This window comes from Furipterus horrens, unplaced genomic scaffold (genome assembly GCF_987537825.1).
Source record: "Furipterus horrens unplaced genomic scaffold, mFurHor1.1.pri manual_scaffold_5, whole genome shotgun sequence".
Lineage (NCBI taxonomy): Eukaryota > Metazoa > Chordata > Mammalia > Chiroptera > Furipteridae > Furipterus > Furipterus horrens.
Window position 1 is genome coordinate 94,470,426 of NW_028327175.1, and position 27,670 is coordinate 94,498,095.

The 27,670-nt window shown below is 44.8% G+C and overlaps 1 protein-coding gene across 1 annotated transcript in view; it reads left to right on the forward strand.

The window, feature by feature from the left end:
• Positions 1 to 27,670, forward strand: part of COL26A1 (collagen type XXVI alpha 1 chain) — a 186,188-nt gene that overhangs the window by 79,524 nt on the left and 78,994 nt on the right. Inside the window, exon 3 of the mRNA XM_090279102.1 lies at positions 2,278 to 2,375. Within this exon, the coding sequence (XP_090135228.1) occupies positions 2,278 to 2,375 (98 nt within the window). The remainder of the gene's footprint in view (positions 1 to 2,277; positions 2,376 to 27,670) is intronic.

A 27,670-nucleotide genomic window follows, 5' to 3' on the forward strand; every position in this document is an offset into this window, starting at 1 on the left:
TGATCACAGAGGGGATTGCTGAGGGTGTGGGCTGGGAGGAACCAGCTAAGATCTGTGTGTGCCTCCCACATATGCCCTCCCAGGGAGCCTCACACGCCATATTCTGGTTTCCATGGGGTTCTCATTATGCAGACCAGAAAACGGGCTTAGGGAGGTTAAGGAACATGGGCAAGTCCACATTGTGCTTGGGCACTAGGGGCAGAGCCCGAACCCGTGGTGCTGAGGCTGTGGGAGGGGTCCTTCCGGGGCCTCAGATGCACTGGGCAGGACACAAGCAATAAATGATTTGACCCTTTCCTGCCCTACACGTCTGCCCTGGATAGATTCTGAAGTTTTTCTGATCTCTTTCAGCCAGAGTAACAATCTTATCCCACTGGCATCTTAAAATTTGTTTTTGCTAGATAATTCATTTTTTTCCAGTTTTATTGGGAAATAATTGGTGTACATTACTATATAAGTTTAAGGTATACACCCTGATGGTTTGGTTTACTTATATTGTGAAATGATTACCACAATAAAACTGGCTTCTTTTACCTAAATTAGAGCTTCTCCCCTCTCCCCCTCTCCCAGCTGGGCCTGCTTCAGGCTGGGAGGTCTGCCTTAGGTAGCGGTGTGAGAGCGTGAGCCTGTGAATGAGTGCATGTGAGTGTTGAGTGTGTGAAAGCATGTGAGCATGTGTGTGCATGTGATAGTGTATGTATGTGAGGTGTGAGTACGCAAGTGAATGTGTGTGTGAGTGTGCAAGTGCGTTTATAATGCAGACAGTCTATTTAAATTCTCCTTGCACTCAGGCTCATTAACCCGCCTCTGCCCCCCCCGGGCCACCTGCTGTAAGAAGTGGTGATCATGACACTGTTTCTCTGTCACCCCCCTTTCCCCATTGGCCTATGCCAGTTGCTCCCTGGGGGGTGAGGGGCGTCTTCAATCCAAGCGCCTGGGTTTGCTCCCCAGGTCCCAGCTGTGGGCATCTCCCTGTGCACACTCTGGCTCCTCACTCGAAGGTTCCTGCCCATGGCTGCACCCAGCGATACCCTCCTTAGCTCTCCAAGGGGAAGCTGGTTTGCTGGAATGTTTATAAAACACGAGTGAGAGGACTTTTTAAAAGAGGGAAATTAGTGTAACAGGATTTTCCAGATTTGGCACAGAATTTCTGAAATTCAAGATGTGACTCTTGTGTCTTCCTATCAACGGTACATCTCGAAACGTCACGCCTGCTGCTACCAATTAATTTTTCCATTCTCTGGTTAAGTTGCTCAGTATCAGCAGATTCAAATTTTGCGAAGTCATGGAGTTTTGTTTTTAAGAGGAAGGTGTGCCAGCTTGATCAAGCAGCAAAGTTATAACGAGGCATGCAAAGTGAATAACAAGGCTGATTTATCCCCCTTGTGAAATTTGGTCATATATGTTATATTCACTATTCTTGGGGCTTCACAAAATTCCAAAATAAATTTGATACAAAATAAGTATCAGACTTATTTGTAAGACAAAATTAAAACTATAGGACATTGAAATTTTACTATGGACTCCACAGCAATTTGGGGAGCATTTTATTGCTGCTGGAATCCCGCTACTGGATTGTAAATTTTCATTGAAGTGTTTCTCTTGTCCACTAGGCTGTGATTTCTTCAAGATGGGGACTCAGAGTTATCAATCTGTGACCAAGTATAACATGTAGTTGGCACTCAAAAAGTATTCATTGGATGAATCAACAAAAGGAAATAATGACTGGGGAAAAGGTTGGAGTTCAGTGACTTGCGGGTGGTTGGAAGTTACAGGGGTTCTAATGATATTTTCTTTACCACATTCATTATTTTAGTCCATGTCTTAGCTTGAACTGCCATAACAGAATATCATAGACTGGGTAGCTTAAGCAACAGAACTTTGTTTTCTCAGGCAGCTGTCTTCTTCTGTGTCCCTATATAACCTTTCCTCAGTGTGTGTGTGTAGAGGGGTGGGTAGGGCTTAAACATATGAATTCTGGGGGACACAGTTCAGTCCATAGCGGTCAGTCTGCAGGACATCTTTCCACCATAGGTGGCCATACTTGCAGACTTTCAGGAAGATGAAGCTGGAAGGGACTTTAGAACACATTTGGTGCAGAGAGGGAAGGTCACTTGCCTAGGGCCACACAGCCAGTGGCACAGAGCTGGGGCCACAGGATCCACTGGCTGGGCAGCTCCGAGAGCCCTGGGCTGGGCTGGCTCTGCAGGAGTTGGATCTGGGGGTGGGCAGGTGGGTGCTCACACTGTCCTGATCTTGCCCTTGTGTTAGTTACAGGACTCTGATCAGACCCACATACAGAGTGTCCTACCGAACGGTGACAGCCCTGGAGTGGAAGTGCTGCCCTGGCTTTACTGGGAGCAACTGTGATGAGGGTGAGTCTACTGGGACACGGGGGTGGGGGACTGGGCACTGGCCAGGCTGGGCTTCAGAGTCCTGAATGCTTCCCTTGCTGCCCTCCTGTGAGCAGGTCTCTGTTCTTCTACATTCTTCCCTTCCTTTTCCCAACTCCTCGGAACCAAATGTTCTGGACCAGCCAAACTGGGGTGAGCCCTAATCCAGAAGAGAGGATTCTACTCGTAGTCTACTTCTTTCACTCTGGCTCCAACGGAGAGCTGGAAGTTTGGGCTCTGAGCAAATGCAGATGAGGGCCCACTAGCCTCGGAGCCACGTACGAGGCAGGGGCACCTGGTGGGCGGCAGCAGAAGGAAGGCCTCGCCTGCTGCCCCTACGCGTATGCCTGGCTGGTGCCAGAGGGAGGACAGGAGGATGGGGCTCAAGGGGCCAGACAGCCTCACTTTGGTGGAAGTCAGAGATGATCAACACCAAATCCTGGCCGTGCTCATAGCCTGGGAAAGCAGGTCCTGCCTAGTGACCATGTTTGCAGCCCCCTTCTTCCCAGCATAGTTTTGTATTTGGAAATAGTCACTTTTCTCAACCTTGGCTTTTTGACAAAATTATTCTTTCATCTTTTTTATAATCTAATTAACTGATTTTTGTTATATATACACTTTTATAATATGTTAAGGTTATAATAAAAGCTACAATAAGTTATAAGTTATGTAGATGCTTTTGTTAAAAATTGCCTAAAATGCTTTTGGTTATAAATAATAACATAACAGAATTAGCAGAAATGATGATGGTGATGATGATGATGATGATGATGATGGTGACCCAACGCTGAGCTGATGGAAGGTGTTGAGATGTAAAAGGATCCAGTGGTATCACTCTTCCTGATTTATGAGCTGCCTGATCCTGGCAGTGGAAGGTAGGCAGCCTCTGGGCCTGGGCCACACTTGGGGGCACAGGACTGCCGTAGGCCTTTCCTTGGGGAAGAGCAGGAGGGAGTTCAGGGGTGATAGGGTGAGGTGAGGCTGACCCCCAGAGGAAGTGTGGGTGACAGGATGCTGTACTTTATGTGTTGAATGACCACAGTACACACCAGGTCTCTTGTTGAGGTCTGAGGTCCTCAGAGCCAGGGTTTGGACCTGCCTTTCCTATCAGCGCCATGGCTGTGGGAGAGACCTCTGGTCGCCAGACAGAGCAAAGCAGACCAGCTGCCTACATTCTGCAAAGGGTGGGGAGGCAGGGGTTTCAAGGGAAGTGATTGATTTACCCTTGAGTAAACTGACTGGGTGTTTTTCAACGATCAGCATTTGGCTCCACCTAATGAAGTACAGGCTTAGCTGTAATTCTCATGCAAGTAGATAGTGAGCGTGTGTTTTATGGAACTCAGTGAGGGAACCAGCAGGATGGCAAGGCTGATTCAAAAGAGAATTAGAGAGACGGATATATATGCAGATTGGGAGACCTGGAGACAACCCTCAGGTTTGATAATTTACTAGAAAGACTTGTGGAACACAAAAGCTGTTATACTCACATTTATGGCTTATTACAGTGAAAGAAAATAATTTAAACTCAGCCCAGGTAAGAGATGCAAGGGGTAGAGTCCAGGAGGTGTCCACACTCGGAGCTTCCAGTCATCCCCTCCCAGTGGAGGTGGGGATAGTACTAACCTCTCCCAACAATGACATGTGCCAGTATACATGGGGTATTGCCCACCAGGGAAATCCTCTGAGCCAGAGTTCTTAGTGGGACTTGGTCAGGTATACATACGTGGTGGCTGCCATACGGCTGAGCTGTCCTAAGCCCTTGTGGAGGTTGGTGGGCAACGTGTTGCCCCAGGATGTCCCTAAATATCATAGTGCTATCTGGAGTGGCCCAGGTTTCCGAGATAGACAGACACTCTTATTAGGCAGGTCATTACAAGGGCTTAGAGATAACCTCCCAAGAGCCAAGTGTCAAGGCCAGAGCTCTCTTTAAATAAGGTTAGGACAAAGCAGACCGAGTGGGCAAAGCACCGAGGATGTGGCATGAGATGTGGCTCTTTCAGAGAGCCTCAGAATCCAGTGGCCCCCTTCCTAGCTGTGAGCACGAGGGACCTGTGCGGCTGAGGATTCCTGGGAGTGCGAGGGCCTGCGCTGAGCTTGGGACTGGCTCCTGAAAGCCTTTGTAAAGACTTGACATTCCTGAAAATGAAACAATGAAGACGGAAGGCAAAATCAAGGTGGTGTCTGTGATTTTAAGCGCATTTCTAAGATGGTGTTGAGGGTCCTGGGACAATTAATTATTCCCACTTGTTCGCATTGCTGCCTCAGTGGAAAGCCCGCAGATCAAAAGTGCTCTCTCCTCAGGGGGTTTTACTTTTGTTCAGATGAGCTTCCCCAGGAGAAACTTGTTTCTTTTTGGTTGTGTCTGGCCTTCCTTCCAGGCGCTCAGGTCTGTCTGGTCATATGACTCTGGATTTGACTGCTTAGGGGTAGGTGGCTCTGGCCTCCCAGGTAGCCTCTCTCTGGGCCTCCTTCCTCCCTTCTTTGTTTACCCAGGACCTCCTCCCTACCCGCCTCCTCTCCTCCTTCCCTGGATGCCCCAGGAGTACAGGCTAAAGGCTTGGGGATACTTTCTTTCATAGATATGTCTATATATGGTCAATTGTGGTTATTTGCAAGTTCTGTATTTGTTAATTGGTCTACTTGGTAAAGTTTATTTGTAACCCCCAAATCAATAGTAGGTGGCACTTTCATGGTCATTCACCGGTGTGCACAGAGAGGCAAAAATATTGAGTTGCCCAACTTGCATGCTCCCTGCTGAGGCTGACGAAACTCTGCCTTACTGCCTCAACTCTCACACTGCTAACCAGTGTTCTCTCACTGGTCTTTTTAAAGCCACGATTTTCACATTTCTATGCTTTTTGGGGATGGGGGGTCAGGGAGATGTCATTGTTTAATATGTTCCCAAGCATAGTGCTGCCCAGTGTTCTTAAGTGCAAAAGGCGATGATGTGCCTTAAGGAGAAAATGTATGCTGTAAATAAGCTTTGCTCAGGCCTTGGTTATAGTGCTGTTGGCTGTGAGTTCAATGTTAATGAATCATAGTATATATTCAATAAGATGTCTTTAAAGAGAAGTACACATAAAACAAGGTTATATTTGATCAGCTGAAAAACTGTTGTGACTCTCATAGGAACCTGGCCCCATATTTCCCCTAGCATCAGTGGTTCAGTATTTGCTAATTCAGGGTTCCTGGTGTCTTTGCAGAACATAACTACCATGAATAACCCTAACTAACTGTATGTATGAATCTATAACTATACAGTACTGCATTTATATATCTAGAAATATATATTTTTTCATATTACAAAAGCAAGTGCATGGTCAGTGTAGAAAAAGTGAAAACACTCTTTTACATTAATCTCAAGTCTTATTTAAGTAAAATGCCTCCAGACCATTTTCTGTGCTTACAAGTTAGTTGTCATGTGCATGCTATTTGATAACTTTCTTTACAATAAAGGTGGCCATGAACATCTCTCCTTGTCAATATATAGCTTTCTATAGTATTTTTAATGGTGGTTGTATTTGGGTACATGCTTTATTAACTAAACCCCTACTTGGAGGTATTTAAGTTTCTTCTAACTTTAAATTATTAATAGCATTGCTGTAAACACCTTTTTTTTTTAACTGAGGTAAAATTTACATACACTGAAATGCATCAATCCTAAATGTGCAATTTGATGAATTTTGAATGATATATAAACATTTTCATCACTTTCCAGAAAGTTTCCATCACTAAGCAACCACTATCCTAATTTCTATCATCATAGATCCGTTTTACCTCTTCTCGAACTTCATATAAATGGAATCATATGGTATGATTCTCTTTTGTGTATGGTTTCTTTCATTTAACATAATTTTTGAGATGTGTTCATGTTGTTACATGTGTATCAGTAGTTTATTTGTTTTTGTTACTGGGTGTTATTCCATTATATAAATAACCACAATTTTATTTATCCATTCTCCTGCAGATAATATATTTGGGTTGTTTCTAGTTTTTGACTATATGAATAAAGCTTCTGTGAACATATATTTTTATTTCCCTTGGATACACCCCTAGAATTGCTAGGTCATAGTGTATATTTAACTTTTTAAGAAAAAGCCAAAACTTCTTTCCAAAGTGGTTTACCATCTTATGCTCCTACCAGGAAAGTATTTTCCAGTTGCTCCACATCTTTGCTAACATTTGGTGTTGTCCATCTTTATTCTTTTAGCCATTGCAGTGGTGTGAAATGCTCTCTGACTGTGATTTTAATTTGTACTTCCCTGTTGGCTAATGATGTTGAACATCATTTTGTATGCCTCTCTTATATCTTCTTTTGTGAAGTCTGTCCAAGACTTTGGTACATTTTTAATTAAGTTGTTTAATGTTATAAAAAATAGCCAAACTATTTCCCAAACAGGTTTTAATAGTTTACATTCCCAAAAGCAAAGTTTGTTCCAATTGCTCTATATTCTTGCCAACAATTGGTGGTATTATCTTTTTAATTTTATCTGTGGAATAAAATGGAATGTAATTTTTCTTTGTAAAGAGTATTTTGACTACTTTAGTTCCTTTGCATTTCCGTAAAAAGTTTTACAACTTATCAATGTCTACACAAAGCTGTCTGTTGGGATTGGGATCAGGATTGTGATAAAATTTATAGACCAATTTGGGGGGAACGACTATCTTAATGATGAGTCTGCTGATTCATGAACATAGTATATAGCTCTCCATTTATTTAGCCCTTTAATTTTTCTTGGCCATTTTTATAGTTTTCAGAGTAAAGGGCTTACTTGTGTTTTATTAAGTGTATTTCTAAATATTTGGTACTTTTGGTGCTATTTAAAAAATTAAATTGCTTTTTAAAATATGATTTTCTAATTTTTTGATGCTAGTATATAAAAATGTATTTGATTTGTAAATATTGATCTTATATCTGAAAACCATACTAAATTTATTTATTAGTTCTAGTAACTTATTTATTGATTTCTTTGGAATTTCTACAAAAACTATCATGTCCTCTGTGAATTAAGACATTTTTGCTTCTTCCTTTCAAATCTTTATGACTTTTCTTTGCATTGCTTTATTGGACTGCTTGAACTTCTAGTGAAATGTTTAATAGAAATGGTGAGAACAGACATTTTTGTCCTGTTTCTGGTCATGGGGGAAAGTTCTCAATATTTCACTATTAAATATGTTATTAACAGTATATTTTTCATATATTGCCATTTGTCAGATGAAGATAATCACTTCTATTCTTAGTTTGCTGGAGAATATTTATCATGAATAGGTACTGAATTTCATCAAATGCTTTTTTTGCATCTATATTGAGGTAATAATATTTTTTTGTTCTTAATTATGTTAATATGACAAATTAAATTGAATACTAACTAACCTTTTGTTCCTGAGAGTAACCTTATTATTAATGGGATAAACTTCATTTGGGTATGTTATTCTTTTTGATATTTCCATATTTGATATTTATCTGTAATTTTCTTTTCTTATAATGTCTGCCAGTCTTTAAGTTATGAGGGCTATGCTGTTCTCATACAAAGAACTGAGAAATTTTCCCTCCTCTATTTTCTGAAAGCACTTTAACTTTTAATTTTTTTTAATTTTTAATTTTTAAAATTGTTGTTCTATTACAGTTGACCCATTTTTCCCCCATCTGTTGCTCTCCCCTGCCCCGCCTACCCCCACCCCTCTCCCACAGTCAATCCCCACCCTGTTGTCCATGTCCATGGGTCGTATATACTAGTTCCTTGACTAGACCCTTCCCCTTCTTATCCTCCTTCCCCCCTCACCTTCCCCTCTAGTCACTGTCAATCTGTTCCTTGTGAAAGCACTTTTAAAATAAAGTTGGTATAACTTTTTCCATAAATGTTTGATAAAATTTCTTTGTGGGGAAGTTTTTGATAACAAATTTGTTGATAGCAAATGAATTTTTTAGGAGATTTTATATATACAGGGCAATACATAGATATAGTGCTATGCATGTTTTCTATATATTTTAAATAATTATTTATGCATTTTAAAATAAACTTTATTGAGGTCAAATTTGCATACAACTTGTTTCATACATGAGAAGTGTATAGTTAAGTAAGTTCTGACCCCATGAATAATTTCTTACATAATTCAATTTTCTCTGGTATTCTGTCCACCAAATGTACCTTAGCCTCCCTGAACTCTGACTGTTTTCTCTTCAATGCAGAGAGATTGCTATGTTCTACTTAGTCCCCTCTCTATGTGCTCTGGTCCAGAAGGTGCCTTCAGGAATTGCCTTGTTTGTTTTTCTTCTCTTGCGGATCATTGTTCCACATTGTTCAATGTCTGTGAACATTTGTTTCATAAATTTTGTCCAATTTTTGAATTATTTATGGTGGGAGGGCAAGTTAAGAGTGAGTTAGTATGACTGGAGACAGAAACTGCATGTTTTCCTTTATTGAATTTTTAGTTATACTTCTTTGTATTATTTCTTAGTTGTTCTTCTAAGGACTACAGTCTGTTCCCTTAATTTATCATAGTAAACAGGGTTAAAATGGGGCTATTCCATGTAAATTAGAAGAAACTATTAATAGTATAATTCTCTTTATCCACCCCTACCATCCTTTGTGCTATTGTTGTCATATGTTTTAAATCAAAATATATTGTAAAATTCAGAATTCAGTAACATAATTTTTGAATTAACCAGTCAGATAATCTTTTTAAAAAGTAAAATGAGGAAAAAAAAAAGTCTTTTATTTATCTCATAATTATTATTTTCAGTGATCTTGAATTTCTTCCTGGAGCTCTGGGCTTCCATCTGGTATCCTTTCTCCTCAACCCCGAGAAGTCATTTTAGTGGCAACAGTTGTAATAGCCTAAAAATAAAATATAATAAAAAATAAGTAAATAAAGTTATTTTAACATTTTTTTGTAGTGCAGATCTGTATACAGTAAATTCAACTACTGAAGATTTTTTTTTAGTATTTACTTTGCCTTAATTTAAATTAGTTAATTAGTTAAATTGTGGTAAAACACAAAGACATAAAACCAGCCATTTAAAAATGTATAATTTAGTGGTATTAAGTACATTCACAATGTTTTGCAACCATCACCACTATCTGGTTCCAGAACTTATTTTTATCACCCCAAAGGGAAACCCTATACCCATTAAGCAGTCATTCCTCATTCTCCCTTCCCTTAGCCCTTGGCAACCACAAATCTGCTTTCTGTCTCTATTGATTTGCCTATTCTGGATATTTAATATAAATAGAACCATACACTATGTGGCCTTTTGTGCCTGGCTTCTTTTACTTAGCATAATGTTTTAAAGTTTCATCCAAGTTGTGGCATATATCTGAATAATGAATAAAATTCCATTGTATGGATATACCACATTTTGTTTTTTCATTCACCCATTGATGGACACTTGGGCTTTTTCCACATTTCAGCTATTGTGAATAGTGCTGTTATGAACATTCACATATAAGTTTTTGTTTGAACACCTGTTTTCGATTCTTTTTGATATATACTCTAAGATTGGGGTTTCTGCATCATATGGCAATTCTGTGTTTAACTTGCTAAGGCACTGTAAAACTGTTTTCATAGTGGCTGCACCATTTTACATTCCCACAAGTAATGTACAAGGGTTCCATTTTCTCCAGTCATCATCTTCAATACTGTACTTTCCATTAAGTTTTGAATAATGTTTTCATTAAGTTCATAATTCTGGATTGATGATTTTTTCTTTCAGTACACTATTTGAAACAGGTTGATCCATTGTCTTGTGGCATTTATTGTTTCTGCTGAAAAGTCTGCTGTACTGATATTGTTATTTCCCCTCTATGAATGTGCTTCCTCACCCCCCCTTGTTGTTTACAAAATTTAAAAAAAAAAATCTTTTTGTTAAGACAGTTTAACTGTGATGTTATCAAGTGGAATTTTTTTTAACCCTGCTTGGGGTTCTTTGAGCATTTGGATCTATAAGCCATTTTTTTCAGTTTTTGTTTTTACCAAATTAGGAAATTTTTGTTCATGTTTTTTTCAAATATTTCTCTGCCCTACTCTCTTTTCTCAAGATTCCAAGATTCCATTTGCACATGTTATATTGCATGGTATTGTTATTGAGGTTCTTTTTTTCTTTTTTTACCACTCTGTTCTTTGAATAGGATAATTTCTGTCTTCAAAGTTCACTGACTTTCTTCTGACATCTATGATCTTCTGTCAAGACCATCCAGTGAAATGTTCATTTCAGATATTGTACTTTTCAGTTCTAAAATTTTCATTTTATTTTTTATGTTTCCCAGATAAGATATTTTCCCATCTCTTCAATCATTATGCCCATGATTTATTTAATATCCTAGAACTTATATATAATAGTGGCTTTCAAGTCTTTGTCTTCTATTTTCAACATTTGGGTCATCTAAGGGTTTCTTTGTATTGACACTTTTCTCTTGGCTTGGGTCACAATTGCTCCTTCTTTCCTTCCTTCTTTTCTTTCTTTTCTTCTTCCCATGATAGCTTTTGGTTATATACTGAACAATTTGATGTGTTGTAGAGGTTCTGGTTTCTCTGAAGCACATTGATTTTTGTTCTAGCAATCAGTTAAGTTACTGTAAATTTATTAAGGCTTGGTTTTAATAGTTTATCAGGGTGGATATGTAAACCCCCTAGACCTGGGATATAGTTTTTGCTTCTAAGGCATAGACTATTTGCAGCTTCAAGGGCAAGCCCTAGGTGCTAAGTAAACCCCTACCTTGGAGACACTCAAGCTCTAAATCATCTTCCTTCTCTTGGGTAGCAGCTTATATCTCTGCTTAGCTTTTGTAGCCTTCCCACTATTGTTTGCTGCTAAGCTGTATGGAATCTCCTGTATACATGCACAGTTTAGGGGTCAGCCAACGATTTCAGAAGACTTTGCAAGGAGTTTGGGGGTCTCTGCTCTGCACGCCTATTCCCTTATTAGATTTCTTCCCTCAGTTTCCAGGTCTTCTGGCAGCCTTAAGCTGAAACAACTGCAGTTTTTGATTTGACTTCTGGCCACAGTGTCTGAACTGAGGTGTACCCTCAAAGGAAAAGTCATATAATGTAGAATTCACTCAATGCTATTCCCTTTTTGCCAAAGTTGAATCCCTTCCGATGTCTGCAGCCTTTTTGTTGGTTTCTAGTGTCTTCAAATAGTTGTTTAAATTTTTTATCTGGAATTTATAATTTTTATCTAAAGTAGAGTTCGTCTGATAGAAGCTACTTTGTCATTGATGGAACTGGAACTTTGTGAACAGTTGTTTAAAAAATTTTATCTAGAGTTTACAATTTTTATCTAACATAGAGTTAGCCTGATACAAGCTACTCCGTCATTACTGGAACTAGAGCCTTGTGAGCATCTTTTTACCTACAATCTTTGCCCACACCTTAAATAATTTCCTTAGTAAAAATCCATGCAGAATTATTAGGTTAAGACTTTTGAGCCATATTGCCAAACTGATCCCTAGAAAAGTTGCTGGTTACACTGGTGTGGACAGACTGAGAGGTTCTGGAGGGCAGAGGGTGTTGTCATCATCTCTTTCCCTCTGTGGTGCCCAAAAGGGTGGCTGGCACTTAGTTAGGGTTCTGTCAAGGCTGCTGACTCACTGCGAATGGAGCATGGATTTCTGCCAGTGCTGATCAAAGAAGCCAGCACTAAGCATGGGATACAATGCTGTTACTTCACCACTAGATTTCATTTTAAAAGTAGTTCTTTGAGCCACATTTCACCAGTAGATGTCCCTCCAGTTAGTTCAGTCAGCTGGCAGGAGAGGTAGCATCATCACCTTCATCAGCATCATATCATCATGGCATTATTTCTTACCTTAGAAAGGGCTTTCAGTCTCATATTTCTGTATTGCCATGGTATAGATGCTGTTTTAGGCTGAATGTTTATGCCCACCCCCATCATCCCTGTGTTGAAACCTACTCTCCAATAGGATGATGTTAGGAGGAGAAGCTTTTGGGAGGTGAGCAGGTCATGAGGGTTGAGCCTTTATGAATGCAATTAGAGCATTAATGAAAAAGAGCTCCCTCCCCACTTCTTCCATGTGAGGACACATGAGGAAGATTGATGCCCATGACCCAGGAACGTGGCCAAGGTCAACCAGCTGAGAAGTGGCCTATGCAGAACTGGAACCTGGTTCTTTGCTTCTGATTGACTGCTCTTTACTCTAAGCCTCCTGGGATCTTAGAGATCTTGAGAAATCTGACCCAAGTTGTCCTAGCATAAGGGACAGGTCATCTGGACTCTGGGCTGGCCTCCTCCTGCAGTACCTAAGATGGCCTGATCTAATGTGGCCTTGGTGTTGTGGAGAAGATCTGCCACAGAGTCATCAGAAGATGAAAAGTTTAAGTCAAATAGAAGATTTTTCCTGTTTCTTTTTTTTCAGCTGGAGTCCTGACCAGGACAGGAAATGAACCCTCTGGGCCCCCATATAGGCACAAGCAGGTTTGGGGTGAGCTGGCTTAGCTAGTGCATCTAAGCCTCGAGCTGATTGATTTGAGTCCAAGATGATGTTGACATTTCACCCTTGGCTCAAGCTCTATGTATGAGCATGTTTGTGTTTTGAATGGCTGAGGGTTCAAAGCTAGAAGGAGTTCTCCTGGGAGGAGGCTGAAGCCTCCTGGCTAATCTGCAGAGCTCAGCATTTTGGGCAAATGATGTTCAGTGAATCTCATGATGTTTCTGAGACTGGTCTACCATGGCTATCATTAAAGGGAGGGACAAGCAAGTAGCACCATTTATTCAAAGTAGCCAAGGGCCTGGGAGATTCCAGTCACTGTGCTAGATGCTTGGGTCACACCAATAAAAAGGGGACCTTAGGAGCTCCCAGCCGGGGTGTGACAAGCAGAAGTGGGTGGCTGTATGATCATCTCCATTGTATAGATGAGTACCTGAGGCTTAGAGAAATATTGATATTACTGTGTGAGACCCTGCAAGGTCAGTGGGGGAGGTGAAGGCCGAGTAATGTGACGAGGAAGATGCCATCATTGCTGCCAGGTGTCTGGCTGGCTGAGCTGAAGAGGACACTTCATAGGGCCTCACCCCTTGGTCAGTTTTCACACTTGCCTCTTCCCTGGCATCTCTGGTAAACTTTGGGCCCTGGCCTGGTGGGGAGGACTAGCTGAGGGCCTGCTCCACTTGGCATCTGCTCTTGCTCTCAGCTTCCACAGACAGCATGGCCTTGCTTGATGAGATGCTGGGCCCTTTGATACTTCATCCCAGCCTGGAGTGGTTCCAGCTGTTGGAATGGGTTTTGTTGTCAGACAGGCATCTTTCAGCACCTCTTGTCATGCTGTGTGGGGCTGTAAATATCCACAGATGTCACCTGCCTTTTCTTTTTCTGGAAAGAGCTTTCACGAGGGCTGGCCCATGTCACAGGCGCATAGTTTGGCTGCTGGGCTGTCTGCACATCCAGAGGGCTCTCAGCACTCCCCATGGTGGCTTCTTCTCCCACAGGCATTTTACAGGGGGTGACAGGGGCCAGAGTGATGTCATGGGAGATGATTGCTAAGTTCATGAATTTTCTGAGACTCTTCTGGGTCTGGACTAGGCCACCCAGAGGAAACCTGGGTACTTTCCTATTGACCACAGGGACCCTGCATCCCCAGGGCAGAGGCTCCAGATTGTAAGACGAGGTTCTCCTATCACTCACGCCAACATGCTGGACACAGGGTATGGAAAAGGGCGGGGCAGAGCCTGGGAAAGTCAGTCTCCCTTGCTGTAGTCAACCACCCTCTTTAAGAGGTCAGTGGAAGCTAGCCCGGAGACAGGGCACTGGACTATACGCAGCCTGAAATGTGCAAATGCTATGGGGGTAAGACATGTGTGTGAGGGGTGGGGTTAGGGCGTGGAGGGAGAGCTCAGCAGCCAGCAGGGCTAGACCCATCATGAGAGTCCTAGGACTGAGATGTACCAAGGAGTGGAAAACACAGGTGTCTGCAGGAGCAAACCAGGAGCCTCACACCCGAGCTGAGGAGGGGCTTACAGGGTGGGTTCCCACAGTGATCCACAATCATAAGGAGTAATGCAGCTGCAAACCATTTTCTTTTTTCCCGAAAGAGTGGTCCACGCCTCTTAGAGGGCAAGGATAGGCCACAGTTGACCAACAGAAGTGGGCTCATTAGACTAGTTTTTCTCTGTTAAAAGCCTGTTGCTCTCCTGACCCTAAGCTTAGTCTTTTCTAGAAGAGGTGAGGAGGTGGATTGAGGTCCAACCTTCCCAAAGACTGGACAGGACATTTTCTTACCGTTAATCCCAGTGTTAGGCAGAGGGCCTAGCTCTGAGGACTTGGGGTTGAGGACTTCCAGTGGGAAGCAGGGCCTGAGCCTTCCTGGTGAGAAGAGGGCTGGTTGGAGCTGACATCTCCTAGAAGTGCAGAACCAGCTGCCCTTTGCAAAGTACTATGGGCCAGAGCTGGGTGAATCTGGGCTCTTGGTGCCTGACCATGATCCTCACCTGCCACATTGGAGCTGAGGGGTATCAGCCTGGAACAGGCTGGCGATTGTTCAATGCTTCATAGCAGGAGGTGGTGGGGATGCTGGAATCCTGCATGGATGTCACCAACTTCACTCTTCCTACCTCTAAAGGCTGTATCCCTGGGCCCTGAGGAGCCTCGAAGCAGCCCCGCCAGGCTTGGTTTTGTGAGGGGTAAGGAAGCCATCTTCCCCTAAGGAAAAATGGGGAGCCACCCCGTGGGTGGTCATAGTGCCCTGTGGGGAAGTTTGACCCAATTTATTTTTATGAGATGATATCGTAGTTTGTATTCACACGTCCTCAATGACAAGCTCTCTTCCAATCCACTTGTCTTAGCTTGAGCTGTTATAACAGAATACCAGAGACTGGGTGGCTTTACAAAAACCAGATATTTACTTTTCATAATTCTGGAAGCTGCTAACTCAAAGATCAAGATATGGGAAAATTCAGTTCCTGGTGAGAGCTGTCTTCCTGGCCACCTTCCCACTGTGTCCTCACACGGTGAGGGAGGGAGAGGGAGAGAGCTCTCTCTGGTGTCTTCTTAAAGGACACTAATTCCATCATGGGGTCCCACCCTCATGACCTCATCCAAACCTAATCACTTCCCAAGGATTCCATCTCCAAATACCATCGGGGTTAGGGCTTCAACATGAATTTTAGGGGATTGCACGTAATCCAGCCCATAGCACCTCTTACCCCTGAATCTTGAATAGCTGGGCTGGGAGGGAGGACACGCTTGGCTACTTGACATCCCCCTTTGCTCATGTGTGGATGTGACCTGCTCCTGGTGTTCCCAGTGAAACCAAAGGAACCTTGTGGTCTGGAACCTGTGCCCACCCAAGGTTTCCTGGGGGTCTGGCCCCTGGTTGGCAGCCACTGTCTGCCCCCCGAGTCCCTACGGACTCCCACAGTCCAAGCAATCACTCTGGTGAGAATCTGGGTTTCAGCAGCCCCCCGAGATCCTGTGTCACACTTCACCCTCAGATCCACCCTTCATATAACCATCAGGGGGACTGCAAAAGGCAGGTCAGACCTTGCTGCTACCCTGTTGAAAACCCTCCATCATTCCCCTTCCTCCACAGGAGGATGTCCAGACTCCTTAGGCCTGTGTCTCTCTCTGGCTTCAGCTCCACATCTCATCCTCTCACACTTTAAGCTCCAGCGAAATGGAAAGCATTTTTTAAAAAAAGACTTTATTTATTTATTTTTAGAGAGCAGGGAAGGGAAGGAGAAAGAGATGGAGAGAAACATTGATTGGCTACCTCTTGCAGGCCCCCAACTGGAGACCTGGCCTGCAATCCAGGCAGTGCCCTGACCAGGAATCAAACCAGTGACCTTTTGGTTTGCAGGCCAGCACTCATTCCATTGAGCCACACCAGCCAGGGCAAAGCTGAGAGCTTTTAGTAGTCTAAACACATCAGACTGCTTCCTGCGTCTGTGTCTTTGCACTGGCTGTTCCCACGTCACCAGTGCTCTTCTCCATGCTGTCTTACTGTAGACCTTCTCTGTCATCCCTTAAACCCATGTGCAGCTGCCCTGTCCCATCACCGTCGAGGGAGGTGTGATCATCACCTGTGCTGCCTCTGCACACTGAGTATGCATGCACAGCATTGGATGATGAGTTGCTGAACCTGTTAGATCCCTCTGCCCCTAGCTAACTCAAGAGCTCCCACCCAGATGGCAGAGCATGAATCTGATTCCTCTGTGTCCTTGTGCCCAGCAGAGGGCCCAGCACGTAGGAGGTGCTCAACGAATACTCATTAAATCACAGAAGTCTGGCTTTTTGGGTTCTGTGCAGGGAGAAAGCTCCTGCTCAGAAGACCTGGCCTGGGCTCTGCGGATTCTGTTTTAACACAGCAATGCAGGTGTCTATCTGAATTTGAACCAGGTCCTTGCTCTGTGTCCTCCTCTGTAAAATGGGGGCAGATGAGACTCAGCCTGGTCTAAGGTGCCTCCGGCCCAGGCCTTCTCCAGGCGGTGCGATTCCGGGCCAGGACTCTCCTGGACCAAACAGCTGACACAGCCTGGACCTCTTCTTGACCCCTAGCTTAAAAAAAAACTGTGGTTAAAAATACCCTATAAAACTTACCATCTTAACCATTTTAAGTGTATAGTTTAGTAGTGGTACATATAATTACTCTGTTGTGCAACCAATCTCCAATCTTTTTTTAATCTTGAAAAACAAAAACTCTATACCCAATAAACATCTCTCCATTTCCCACTCCTGCCATCTTACTTTCTGTCTCTATGAATTTGACTACTTTAAATACCCTCCATAATTGGAATCATACAGTATTTGTCTTCCTGTGACTGGCTTATTTCATTCAGCACTCAAGTTCATCTATGTTTTACCATATGAGAGAATTTCCTTCCTTTTTAAGATTGAGTAATATTCTATTGTATGTATATACCACAGTTTGTATATTCATCCATCCATCTCTCGATGGATATTTGGGTTGCTTCCATCTTTTGGCTATTGTGAATAGTGCTATGATGAACATGGGTGTGCAAATATTTCTGCAAGATTCTGCTTTCAATTATTTTGAATGTATACTTAGAAGTGGGATTGCTGCATCACGTGGTGGTTCTATTTTTAATTTTTTGAGGTGCTGCCATACGATTTCCCACAGCAGCTGCACCAATTTACATTCCCACTGACAGTGCACAAGGGTTCCAATTTCTCAACATCTTCGCCAACACTTCTTTCTTTCTTTTTTTCTCTCTCTCTCTTCCTTCCTTTATTTTCCTTCCTTCCTTCTTTCCTTCCTTCCTTCCTTATAGTAACCATCTTAATGGGTGTGAAATGGTATTTCATTGTGGTTTTGATTTGCATTTCCCCAATGATTAGCGATATTGAACATCTCTTCATATGCTCCTTGGCCATTTGTATATTATCTTTAAAGCAATGTCTATTCAAATCCTTTGTTCATTCTTGAATCAGGTTGTTTATTTTTTGTTGTTTAGTTATAGGAGTTCTTTATATATTCTTTATATATATATAAGGGATATTAACCCCTTATCACATATAGAATTTGCAAATATTTCCCCCCATTCTGTTGGTTACCTTTTCACTCTGTTGATTGTGTCCTTTGATTCACAAGAAGCTTTTAAGCTTGATATAGTCTCATCTGTCTATTTTTTCTTTTGTTGCCTGTGCTTTTGGTGTCATGTCCGAGAAATCATTGCCAAGCTCAATGTCATGAAGTTTTTTCCTATGTTTTCTTCTAAGAGTTTTATAGTTTTAGGTCTTACATTTAGGTCTTTAATAGATTGAGTTGCCTTTTGTATACAGTGTGAGGTAAGGGTCCAACTTCATTTTTTTGCATGTGGATATCCAGTTTTCACAACATCATTTGTTGAAAAAAATTGTCCTTCCCCTCCTCCAAACATTTTAAATGAAAAATTTCAAACATACAGAGAAGTTAGAAGAACTGTACAGTGAACATCCCATCCCACAGCCACTGTCTAGATTTTACCATTTTGCTGTATTTACTTTGAGAGATATTAATCCATCTCTCCATGCCTCTCTCACTCTTGGTGCACTTCAAGGTGAACTGCAGGCATCAGCCTACATCTTGCTTAGCACTGTTACGCACACTTGTACCCAGCAGGTGCTTAATGCTGGGGCTCCTGGACTTTCATGGACATGAGCCATTCAGCCTCAGGACCACCTTATGTGGAAGACATAGGCCAAACTTGTCATTCCTGAGCCCTCTCTGTTCAGCCAGGACTCAAGCAATGGATGTGAGATGAGTGAGGGTAAAGTGACCCAGCTGGGTGGGGGTGACCCAGCTGGGTGGGGGTGACCCAGCTGCAACACGAACCCCACTTGCTCACTGAACCCTAAACCCTGCACTCACTACTTTACCGCACTGCCTCTGTGCTTTTCCTGCAAATTACTCATCTCCTCACAGCACATCTGAGTGGGAAATGCACTCACCATGCGGCCTCCTTGCCCCTCTGATTTGGAGATTTCCAGACCCTACACTGACATGCTCAAATTAAGTCCCAGAGTCAGTGCTGTTAGCTTTTCTTCCCTAGAGGAAATCACTTAGGCGCCTGGCTTGGTCTTCCCATGGGGGGACTTATGCAGCCCCTGGCCATTCTCCCAGTGCTGGGGAGCTAAAGAGCTAAGGAGGGAGGAAAGAGCTCGGCTGCCAGGGCTGTGGTGGGAGCCCTCCCGAGAGTCCTGCATGTCTGGCTCAGGGCGCCTAGGTTTGCCCCCAGGAAGGAAAAATGGCCCGAGGAGAGGGGAGAACCATTTGCACATCCCTGAGTCAACTTTCTGGCTGTCCTTCACTAGGGTGGCCTTGGGAACTTAAGTAAGGCCCACAGCACACTGACTGCAAGTGTGGGGGCTGGGGGCTGGGACTGGGGCAGAAAGGGCCACCTCAGCTTTCTCCACAGCGAGAAAAGCATCAGTGAGAGTCAAATGTTCATTTTCACACGATATTTATTTTCCAGACAGGCGCTGGGGTGTGGTGGAAGGATGGGTTCTTTCGGGTTAGGTGTTACAGGAACAGATCCATACTTGTTTCCTCATCCAAAAAATGCAGGTAGTCCTCGACCTACCTCACATTTTTGGGTTGTTTGGAAGAGTTTATCAGGTACTGTGTAAGAAAAAACTCTGTAATTAGTGACTCCAATTCTTACTTTTTTTTTTATTATTGTTCTATTACAGTTGTCCCATTAATCCCGCATTGCTCCCCCCTACCCCACCCCACCCCCACAGTCAATCCCACTCTGTTGTCCATGTCCATGGGTCGTTTATACAGTTTCTTGACTAGACCCTTCCAATTCTTATTAAAAAAAAAAAAATAACATAGAGTCTTTTAAGAGTAGAATTTAATTGGATGATGTTAATTTAGTTACAATGGGCAGTTATAACCAATTGGTAATGTTTTTGACATCTGAGACCATTTGGCCTTTACTGGACACTGGTTCTCATGTGAAGAGCTGGCAGAGCCCCCTGGAAGCTTGGATAATACTCATTTTCATTTCCTCACTGTGGGGTGGGAGGCTTAGCCACTGATCAGGAGGCTGGAGGCTGCCTCCTGGTCCCTAGCTTGCTGGCCTACCTGGAGAATAGGCTCAACAAGGAGACCTCCTGGCCCTGCTAGACCTCTGGAATAAGAACTTGTGGGATGGACCCAGGTGTCTTGTGTGTTTAACGACTTACGCAGGTGAGGTCTCCTGCGCAGGCAGAGGTCAGCGATGTGGGTCCCAGTCACGGGTGTGAGAAATGCTGCTACTGTGGCCCTGCCCCACGGGCCAAGCTGGCTTCTATGGGACTCCTTATAGTAGCTCTAAAGAGAAAGCCCTCAGACATTTTGCTGCCTCAATTAAAAGAAAAAAATGCCAACTTACTTTGTTCATGTATTAGTGTTCTCCAGAGGAGCAAAACTAGTAGGATATATACAGATATCTAGGAAGAGATTTACTAAGTTTTTGGAGCTCAGTTTTACTGAGCCATGGAGGCTGAGAAGTCCAAGAATCTGCGTCTGCAGGTTGGAGACCAGGAAAGCCGATGAAGTAGCTGCAGTCCAAATCAGAAGACCCAAGAAGCAGGAAGGAACATTGGCATCTGAAGGCAGAAGGAGATGGATGGTTCAGCTTCATGAGTAAGCAAATTCAGACTTCCTCCACTATTTTTGTTCTATTCAGGCCCTCAAAGGATTGGATGATGCTCACTTGCATTTGGGAAAGTGACCTTCTTTACTTAGTCCACAAATTCAAATGCTAATCTCTTCCTGAAGCACTCCCACAGACAAACACAGAAATAACGTCTTACCAGTGACTGGGTACCCTTTAGCCCAGCCAAGTTGACACATAAAATTAACCATTATAGTCTCTGAGAAAAAGCTCCCACCTGTACTCACTGTGACCCAAGAAGGCCAGGTCAGTCCACAGGGCCGAAGACAGGTGATTTGAGAAAGTGGGGAGGCCAGAGAGCAGTTGCAGGTTGGGCTCCCTAACACCCAGACTCTGGGAGGGAGACTGGTGCAGGAAGTTTTGGGGGGATGCTCTGAGGATCAACGCCTGCTATGGGAAGGGAAACAGGATGGATGGAGCAATGTGAGAAGCGAGGCTGCAAAGCACCCCAGCGAAGGCCTCAGCCTGCCCTAGGGAAGCTCTGACGGGGAAAGGCCCATCAGAGCTGCTCTGAGCTGGGGGTCCAAGGGGTTGGGCCTTTATGCTCTCAAGTTGGTCAGTGATTGGATGTGGCCATCTGTCTTCTGCTGAGGCACGTCTTAAAGGGACTGACTGACCAAGGTGAGCTGTCAGACCACAACCTTGAGCTTTCACATCTATAAAACAAGCCAGACACTGCTACTTCACAAGGGTGTGGTGAAGGCAGACACAGAACAAGCCCCCTGTGCTCATCCAGTGCATCCAGTGTGCCGAGGAGAAGATCAGGATCAGGACAGGAAAATGGAAGGTTCAGCTGAAGCACAGAGACAGTTTATTCTTGCAATTCAAAGTGAGATAGCAAAAAATCAGGGAGGGCCTCTTGGAAAATTCTGAAAGCTGAGGGTCCCACACCCACCCCATGCTCCCTCCACCATGAGTTATGAGAGAGAAGACTTCACATTCCCATGCCTCCTGTAGTGCTGCTGCCCACCTGCTGGCCTGTGTCTGCCTCCACTTGGAAAATCGGAGGCTGGACTGGCAGCTGCTGGGAGGGAAGGGAAGAGAGGAGGCCTGCACCTGGGTTGGGAGGGCCAAGGGGCCTGGGGGCTCCCATGGACCAGAGGTAATCGCAGCAGAGCAGCCAGAGCAAGGTGGTCCTAGACCCTCCTCAGGTTGGCTTGCTCCTTTTCCCATGTGTTGGGAGCTTTTTTCAGGTCAGAGTTACACAGAGGAACCTTTCTACCTTCAGAGAGCCTGAGCCTGCAGGTTGAACATACTGCCCCTTCTGAGGTAGGGTGGTGTTTCAGAGGGTGTTCAGCCCAAAGAGCCTCTTGCCTCATGACTTCTTGGTGCTTTTCCAGCCCTAATCTCCCTGGTAGGTAGCGGAGGAATAGCTGGGCTTCTCGACTGCCAAGGTGACCTCTCAGCTGACAGTGGGATTTAGGCAGAGGCTGAATGGTCGGGGGAGACTGCTGTGGTCCTGGCCCCCACACAGATACCTGGGCCCTCACACCCCGGCTGGAAAGATTCTTGCCTTGAGAGAGGCTGCTTCTTTTATATCTCACTGGAGTCCCACGCCCTGGCCTCGTGTCTGTATATAAGCCCTGCTTCATTTTCAGTCCCTCATCATGCAGCATCTCTGCCTCCCTTGCTGAACAGACTCAGTTTTCCCAACCCTCTTCCAGACCAGACAGATCACCATGGCCTCTGTCCTTGTTGCTCTGCCTGGTTCTCCTGCCCCTGAGGCTCAGGGTTGATGAACTATGGCATCCCAGCTCCATTTAAATATTTTTCTTCCAATGACACATGAATAAGGCCAGCTTGAAGTCCATGGGAGCCCAGAACCTTGACTCTGCACCATTTTAACCATCACAGCCCCTGGGCCCTGGGCTAGGAGAGGGGGTGGGCAAGTTCCAGCTTTGCTGCCCAGCTAACATTGACCCTCTTGTACCCTGTTGCAGGACAGCTGGGTGGTGGTGATATAAGGCACCAACCAGACCCTTCCTGTGTAACCAGAAACCCATGGACAGAATGTGCAGGTTTTACAAATAAGACAGGCAGTCCCTGGGGCCCCCACATGACCACCCCGAAGCAGGAGAATGAACCAGGCCAGCTGGCTCAGGGCCAAGGTACCTTGCAGCACCAGGTGGGCAGAGGCTTTCCACTCAGGCTGGAGGAAAGACATGGCTGACCACCTCCTTCCTATTGCCATGTGACTGGCTGACTGCTTTGGGCCTGGAGGCTCAGTTTCCCATGGGAATCTGCGCTTGGCTGGCATATCCTTTGCACTCCCAGCACTGTCTCTCCCTGCCAGGGGATTCCATATCCCTCACGCACAAAGCAGTGGAAAGACCATGGGCTTCGACTCAGACCAGGGGCTGAAATCCTGGCTCCACGCACTCGCTCTATGGGCGAATTACTCCCTCTCTCTGAACTTCAGTTCGTTTCCTCATCTATAAAGTGGGCACAATGATTCTGGTCTTGCAGAACTGTTACTTCCATTGTTTATCAAATGAGGTGATGTGGCACAGACTGGACAATAGTAGTAAATGCTTCTTGTTACCATTATTATTCTCCCAACTTGCCCAGTGTTAGGCACAATGATATTAGAAATACATATTGACTGATTTTGGTGTCTTCACTTTCAGAATACAGTGCTCAGAACTGAAATGGATCTGAAAATCTTTGTTATATCTGTGTGTGTGTGTGTGTGTGTGTGTGAGACAGAGAGAGAGAGAGAGAGAGAGAGAGAGAGAGAGAGAGAGAGAGAGAGAGAGATTCAGTCTCTGCTTTAAAAAAAAATGTGACCAAGTTCTGAGTTAAGCATGGGTTTAAGCCCACAGATTTTTTGGGTGCCAGTGACCCTGAGCAGCGTATTAGGAGTCCCTGGTTCTGCTGCCAGTGTTTGGATACCCGGGCTGGGCTAGGTAAGTGACCTCACCTGGGAAAGTACTGTTTAGATTTGCAGCCGGGGTCTGTGGTCTAACCGAACTCCCCTTTAAGGCAGTGGATGTTGTGCATGGAACTTGGGAAGCAGCAGGTGGTGTGGACGGAGCTTGGGGTTAGAGGCTAGAAGCTGTGACTGTTCCTGACCACCTGACCGTTGTGAGTCATCTGTTGCCAGTTTCTCCTCTGGGAATGAGTTCCTAGTAGTCATTTTGTTGGGGAGGGGTACCTTGAGGTCTGCAAGCCCTTGGCTCTGTGGCTCTCCATTCGCCTCAGTGGGGCTCCCCACTGCTGCAGAGCAAGGCCGCTGTAACTATGACGCCGAGTTCTGGTTATTGTAAACTTCCCGCAGAACGCAGAACGAGGCATACCTTACCATGATGTCATGTCTAGACACCCAGGTCAGGTATAAATTATGGAGACAAAGTAACATGTTCAGTGGTTAAACTGTAAAACTTTAACGAGAGATTTCTGTGACTTGAACATGTGCTGGTGAAGACTGTTCTGGGAGGGAGGAGGAGAGGGGCTCACTTCCCTTTTCACTTCCTCTCTGGCCATCTGTAGGCGCAGGCCTGCCTCTGAAGCAAGGCCCTTAGGACTCAGCAGAGACTCTGGCCCCAGATGGTGGCTTCCTCCGAAGCAGGAAGTCCCCAGTGCTGGTTTCCATAGACCTTGTTGCTAGTGGTCGGTCCTTCTGAGCTGAGTGGATGTCAGGCAAGTCACAGACTTGCAGGGTCTCAGCTTCCTTATCTATACTCTGGGGGTGGGAGAGATAATCTTCCAACACAAATGTTTCCATCGCCTGATCCTCTACGACCTGGCAGAGAGAATCGGTAGACACGCATGCTGAGCAGAAGGAATGCCTTTTTGAGTTTAAGACCTACCTCCTGGGGCTGTGGGGATGAGAAATCTGGCAGGACAGAGGAATGACTTTGTAGGCTATAAAGTGTCATGCAGACAGGAGGGGACCTGTCCTGGAAATCCGGGGTCTTCTCTGAAAAGGGCTGAAAACTATGCTGGTAATAACGTAGGGGATATCTTTATGGAAAAGATGGACCCTGGTGTGTGTGTGTGTCTGTGTGCTTTTTGACACCAAGTTTGTTGTTCCAACACCCGTTCTCAAATTCTTCGACACCAGCTGGGTGTTCAACACTTTAATTTCGTTCTGAAATTAACTATCGGAGTTAGCACAGACCCCACAGGTTCAGGGCTCAGTCCCATGAGACTGCCCCCCACTTCAGACACCAGTTACAAATGAGCTCTCCAGGCTGCCTGAGCTTCTGCTACCCTGCTGACTACAAACCTGTGGTTCCCACAATGCTCCCCTCAAGTTTAATAATTCTTTAGAATTTCTCCCAGAACTCAGGGAATGTTTTCTGAGATATGTGTTGTTAGATGATTTTGTCCTTGTACAAATATCATAGAGTGCACTTATACACACCTAGGCTGTATGGTATAGCTTATTGCTCCTATAAGCTTGTACAGCATCTTACTGTACAAAACAACAAAAGATTAAATCAGGCACAAGAGAAAATGATGCTATCAAGAGACTCAGTAAACACAAGATGTATAAGGCTGCTGCCTGCACAACATGGCAAACTGTGTTTTTAAATAACTAGAAGGAATACACTCTAAAATAATGATAAAAGGTATAATTGGTAAATATATAGACCAGTAATATAGTCCTTTATTATCATTTTCAAGTATTATGTACTGTACATAATACAGTGTGCTATACTTGTACACGACTGGCAACACAGTAGGTTTGTTTACCACAGCATCTCCACAAACATGTAAGCAATGCTTTGCACTCCCTGCTTGTGTTGGCTACGGTGTCTCTATGTGATAGGAGCTTTTCGGTGCCATTCTAATGTTATGAGACTGCCCTCATATGTGTGGTCCATCGTTGACCGCAACATCATTATGCAGTGCATGACTGTACTTACAATTACAGTTGTATTATAAAGGATACGACTCAGGAACAGCCAAATGGGACAGACGCAGAGGGCAGGCTGTGGCTCTCCAGATATACTACCACCTTCCCAGCACCTTCATGTGTTCACCTGGAAGCTCTCTGAGTCCCCTAGTTTAGGGTTTCTATATGGGGTTCCATTAGGTAGCCATGACTGATTAAATCATTTGGTCATTAGTGATTGAACTGAAGCTCCAGCCCCCCACCCCACCTCACTAGGGGGCGGAGGTCAGGGCTGAGGCTGATCCCTCTAATCACTCAGTTGGTTCCCTGGCACCCAGTCCCCACCCTGAAGCTATCTAGGGGTCCACCTGGAGTCATTTCATTAGCATGAACTCAGGTGTGGCAGAAAGGGGCTTGTTATGAAGAACCAAAGATCCTCCTATTATTCAGGATATCCTAAGGTTTTAGAAGCTCTGTGCCAGGAACTAGGAACAAAAACCAGATACACATATATAAGGCCTTCTGAGCTGAGGTTACTACTGAGTATGCTGAAGGCTCCCTCTTTGGGGCCTTAGGTTTGGGGCCTTGGTGTCTGGCAATGACAGTCCCTGGTGCCAGCAGCCATGGGGCTTAACATAGGGGACTGTTCCCAGACATTAGGTACCTCATAGCGTTAGAGCTCGGCTCCAGCCTCACACACGGCTGAGGGATAGCAGAGCATTTCAGCAGGGCGGTTGGTGTTGCGTGATGCTCATGCCTTTGCTGTGTAGGTAGGTAGACTCATTCCGTCCTGGACGGCCCTGGAGCTGAGGACATGGAACTCTGCGATCCAGTGCGTGTGGACCAGGGTTGTGTCAGCACGCCACAGGAAAATGCCCCCCAGGAGGCCACAGAGCAGTTGGGATGAGGACAACTCTTGTCTCAGCCAACTGTTTCAAATCACATTTATGAACTGCCCACATGCTCTTAGAAACCCATAAACACTGGAATCTGCAGTGCAAACCCTCACTTCTTCCAGCTGAAGTGTTGCAGGGACCCAGGGGACCCTTGGGCTCTGTGGAGGAAGTGCACTTGGCTCTGGGTCCCCTGTTCCCACAAGAACCTCTTAAATGTTCTTTGTGGCCAAACATTGCTTGGAGTTTCCCTCAGGAGGGGCTGTTTCCCAACATGGGGTTGGAATGTTCCAGAATCCTCATGTCTCACTCTGTTTTGAACAGTTATTTATTGCCTGGACCTCTCATTCAGGGCTTCTCTCACATGCTTGGTTGTCTTCTCTTTCTTTCAATTGCCTACGTGTTTATCTTCCTAAGTAGCGTGTGAGCTGCTGGAGGGTTGGATCTTTCTCTGCTGCTTTTTTTCCCAGAGGAGGAAAAAAAGGGATTTGAAGCCTCCAGGCCCACAGTCAAGTCTGGCCCCACCCCTTCCTAGCTGTGAAATTTTGGACAAGCAAAGGATTTCCCTGAGCCTCATTTTGCCCGTCAGTGAAATGGGAAAATTAAGGCTTACCCACAGGGGTGTTAGGCGGTCTAGAGGCTTCTGGATAGTGCCCAGCTCAGTGTCAGCACCGGCGAGCCCTCGAGGAATGAGCCCAGCAGCTGGCATGTGGGAAGCAGGTGCTGCCTCACAGCTGGCAGAGCCCTGACTATGGCATCACTTCCTTTTACCTTCCCAGGAATGCCCTGAGCAGGCAGGCATCACCACGTCTCATTTCCAGATGCAAAAGGCGGGATTAAATGGTTAAGTGATTAGATGGAGGCCCCGTGGAGAGTCAATGATTAATCCTGGACCAGGAGCCAGGGCTGGCCTTTGCACTGTGCTATGCTCACTAAGGAGGTTACAATGCAGGGTTGTGCTGTGGTTGCTCTGGGACTGGGGGCTGCGGGGGGAAGCCTGGGACGACGAAGAGAAACAGACTGAGTCCTCAGAGGCCTCATGCAGAGACCAACAGCAGGGGTGGGTGTCTGGGCCCCTCGGGCACAGGGTGGGCACATGGAACAGGGTATGTTTGTATGTATTGTGTGCATTGTGAGAATGACGTGTTTAGAATGTGTGCCTGCACCTAGTGTGTACAGCGTGTGGTGACTATGCATCTTGGCCATGTGTGCATAACGTTAGTGTGAGTGCATGTACGTGTGAGGGGTGGGTTTACAATCTACACCTGGTGTGTGTGTGAGCATGGGGAGAGGTGTATGTTACTGCATGGTGTGTAAGCTATTGTGTGTCTGAGTGGTATATGTGTGCTGTGTGTATAGTGAGTGTAAATTGTGTGTGTAATGTTTGTGCATGTGTATGCATTAGTGTGCATTGTGGAAGCTTATATGT